Source organism: Amphimedon queenslandica, unplaced genomic scaffold (genome assembly GCF_000090795.2).
Source record: "Amphimedon queenslandica unplaced genomic scaffold, v1.1 AMPQUscaffold_11380, whole genome shotgun sequence".
Taxonomy (NCBI): Eukaryota; Metazoa; Porifera; class Demospongiae; order Haplosclerida; family Niphatidae; genus Amphimedon; species Amphimedon queenslandica.
In genome coordinates, this window is record NW_003548378.1 from 1 (window position 1) to 2,936 (window position 2,936).

General features: G+C 35.6%; 1 protein-coding gene across 1 annotated transcript; it reads left to right on the forward strand.

Moving 5' to 3' along the window:
* Positions 1–260: 260 nt before the first annotated feature.
* On the forward strand, positions 261–2,166 carry LOC105315220 (TNF receptor-associated factor 4-like). Its single transcript, XM_011409781.2, has one exon. The coding sequence runs from the start codon at positions 274–276 to the stop codon at positions 1,957–1,959; it is 1,686 nt and encodes a 561-aa protein (XP_011408083.1). The 5' UTR covers positions 261–273; the 3' UTR covers positions 1,960–2,166.
* Positions 2,167–2,936: the final 770 nt, after the last annotated feature.

Sequence of the window (2,936 nt, forward strand, 5' to 3'; positions counted from 1 at the left end):
AATATGAGTCTGAATATCATGCAGAAATGTATATGCAATGTAAGCATAAGGACATTACAATGAAATACAATTGTTCAGTAGAATACCAAGTATCAAACAATTCAAAAGACAGTAATTAATACAATACAAAAATTGATGCAGCCGTACAAGTATTTTGTCTTAATTAAAATAGACAGTTATTACGATTATAGTTTATAATATTCATAGTCTAAAGACGTCATAGCAACCAGTTACAGTAAACAGACACACCCTACAATCCTCATCATTACTGCAATGGCTACTGGTAGACATAGGTATAGGTTTGTTGATGGTGAGCCTAGGGATGGATTAAAATGTAGCAAATGTCACCTTGTACTATGTGATCCTCAACAAGCTACCTGCTGTGCAAAAAGGTTTTGCAAGAGCTGTCTAGATCAAATGGAAGACAAAAGGTGTCCTTCATGTCGAGAGCCAATCAACTGCTTTAGAGATGGTGGAATCAATCGTGAGATCATGGGTCTTAAGGTTTACTGCACTAACAGTGAGGAGGGTTGTGAGTGGCAGGGAACTATTAATGAAACTGATGATACATCAATTGACACTCATCTTAATACTTGTCCCTATCAACTGGTACCTTGTACTAATGGATGTGGAGAGAAGATTAGGAGAAACTCACTGAAGACACACCTGACAGACAACTGTCTTGAACGAATGGTTAACTGTCAGTACTGCAACCAAAGAGGTCGATATCAACTGATAACAAGCAGCAGTCATTTTGATGAGTGTCCTGACCTCCCAATCCAATGCAGTAATGAAGGTTGCAATATGATACCACGACGACATTCACAATCACTACACAATGAGACCTGCCCTAAAGCTATCATACCATGCGCATACAATACTGTTGGATGTAATAAGGTAATGAAGAGAGAAGAACAAGAGAAGCACAATGAAGACTCAATAACAGCACACCTACAACTGACAAAGAAGCAGCTAGGGAAGGCAAAGGAACAACTACAAGTCATCAGGTGGTGCTACCTTTATATATGTTGTGTGTGTGTCTTTGTTTTTGTCTTTGCCTTTGTCTGTGTCTTTATGTACAAGGAACTGGAAACAACAAACAAACAAATGCAAGCGTCGTATAAACAATTGGAAAGAACAACAAAGGAACAAATACAAAAGACAAATCAACAACTGGAAACAACAAATGAACAAATGCAGGTAATGTATAAACAATTGGAAAGAACAACAAAGCAACAAATACAAAAGACAAATCAACAACTGGAAACAACAAATGAACAAATGCAAGTGACATATAAACAATTGGAAAGAACAAAAAAGGAACAACTGGAAATGGCAAGAAAAGAACAAATAAAAATGATGAATAAACAACTGGAATCAACAAAGGAGCAACTAAAAGTGGAAAAAGAAATAATAAAATCTTTGAAAACAGCTTTAGAGCAGAAAAATCCATTAATGAAAACAAATGAAGTATTGAAGCTAAGCCAATTTACTGAGAAAAAAGAAGAAGATAAGGAGTGGTTCAGCCCAGGATTCTACACATCACAAGGAGGATATAAGATGTCACTACGTGTTATTTCTAATGGTAATGGTGAGGGTAAAGGCACACACGTCTCTTGCTACATACATCTCATGGCAGGAGAATATGACGATGCATTGGAGTGGCCATTTCAAGGAGTAGTTACTATAGAACTACTAAATCAACTGGAGGATAGGAATCATTGGAAGCATTTTATACCAATTGATGAGTCAATAGAAGATGAGGTTAAGCAAAGAGTGAAGGAAGGCAGAAGCACAAGTGGAAGGGGTCCTCCAAAGCTCATATCACATAAAGAGTTAAAGTACAAACCAGCTACTAATTGTCAGTATCTTAAAGATGATAGTCTGTACTTCAGAGTCAGTGTGAAGGTTACATCAAAGACAAAGCCATGGCTAGTGGGAGCATCAAGGATTATATAAACAAGAAACTTTAAATCTTAGCAAGTAGTACAAATGTCTTGTAAAATTTATCGTCTCATTTTAAAGTGTACAAATTGTTTTTTTGCTGAAATTTGTAACATTAAGCTTTGCAATGCTGCTAGTTAAAATATATTATATATACTTAAACTATTTTACACTGTTACGCTTGTTCTTATTTTGCTAAATTAAAGTCACCTTAAAATATTCTGTGTTTATAGTATGTATTATTGTATTGTCATGTATGCAATGCATTGCACTGTTGGCAGTCTATACCAGAACACTTAAAAATAAAACTTAATTAAAGTGCTTAACTCAAACAAAAGCTAATTCAATACTAGCTTCATTCTAGTACAAATCTTCATGTAAAAATAAAATTAAAAAAATTATCTCATCTATTGTATGCTATAGGATAAGCCCATTTTAAAATAAAGACGACACCATTTATATTAAGAGTTGTTTATATTCATAATCTGAAATAGTAAATAGACAATCCTTAATTACAACTGTTTAACCTGCAGCTTGCAAAATGCACTTGTCAACTTTTGTCAAGTGCATTTTTGCGAGGATCAGGCCCCGCCTGATTAGATATGACTATAAGTTTTTTGATGGTGAGCCTAGGAAAGCACTGAAATGTAGCATTTGTACATTTGTACTACGTGATCCTCAACAAGTTACCTGCTGCTTCAATAGGTTTTGCAAGAGCTGTCTAGACCAAATGGAAGGTATTAGATCTAATACCTGTCCTTTATGTCAAGAGCCAATCAGCTATTTCAAAGATGGCGGAATCAATCGTGAGATTATAGCCCTTAGGATTCACTGCACTAACAGTGAGGAGGGTTGTAAGTGGCGGGGACTATTAATGAAACTGGTACATCAATTGATACTCATCTTAATAGCTGTACCTATCAACTGGTACCTTGTACTAATGAGTGTGGAGAGAAGATTAGGAGAAGTTCACTGGAGACACATATGAAAGA

Bases quoted from the DNA above. Each gene is read 5' to 3' on its own strand.
- LOC105315220 (XM_011409781.2), top strand. From the start codon at position 274: ATGGCTACTGGTAGACATAGGTATAGGTTTGTTGATGGTGAGCCTAGG.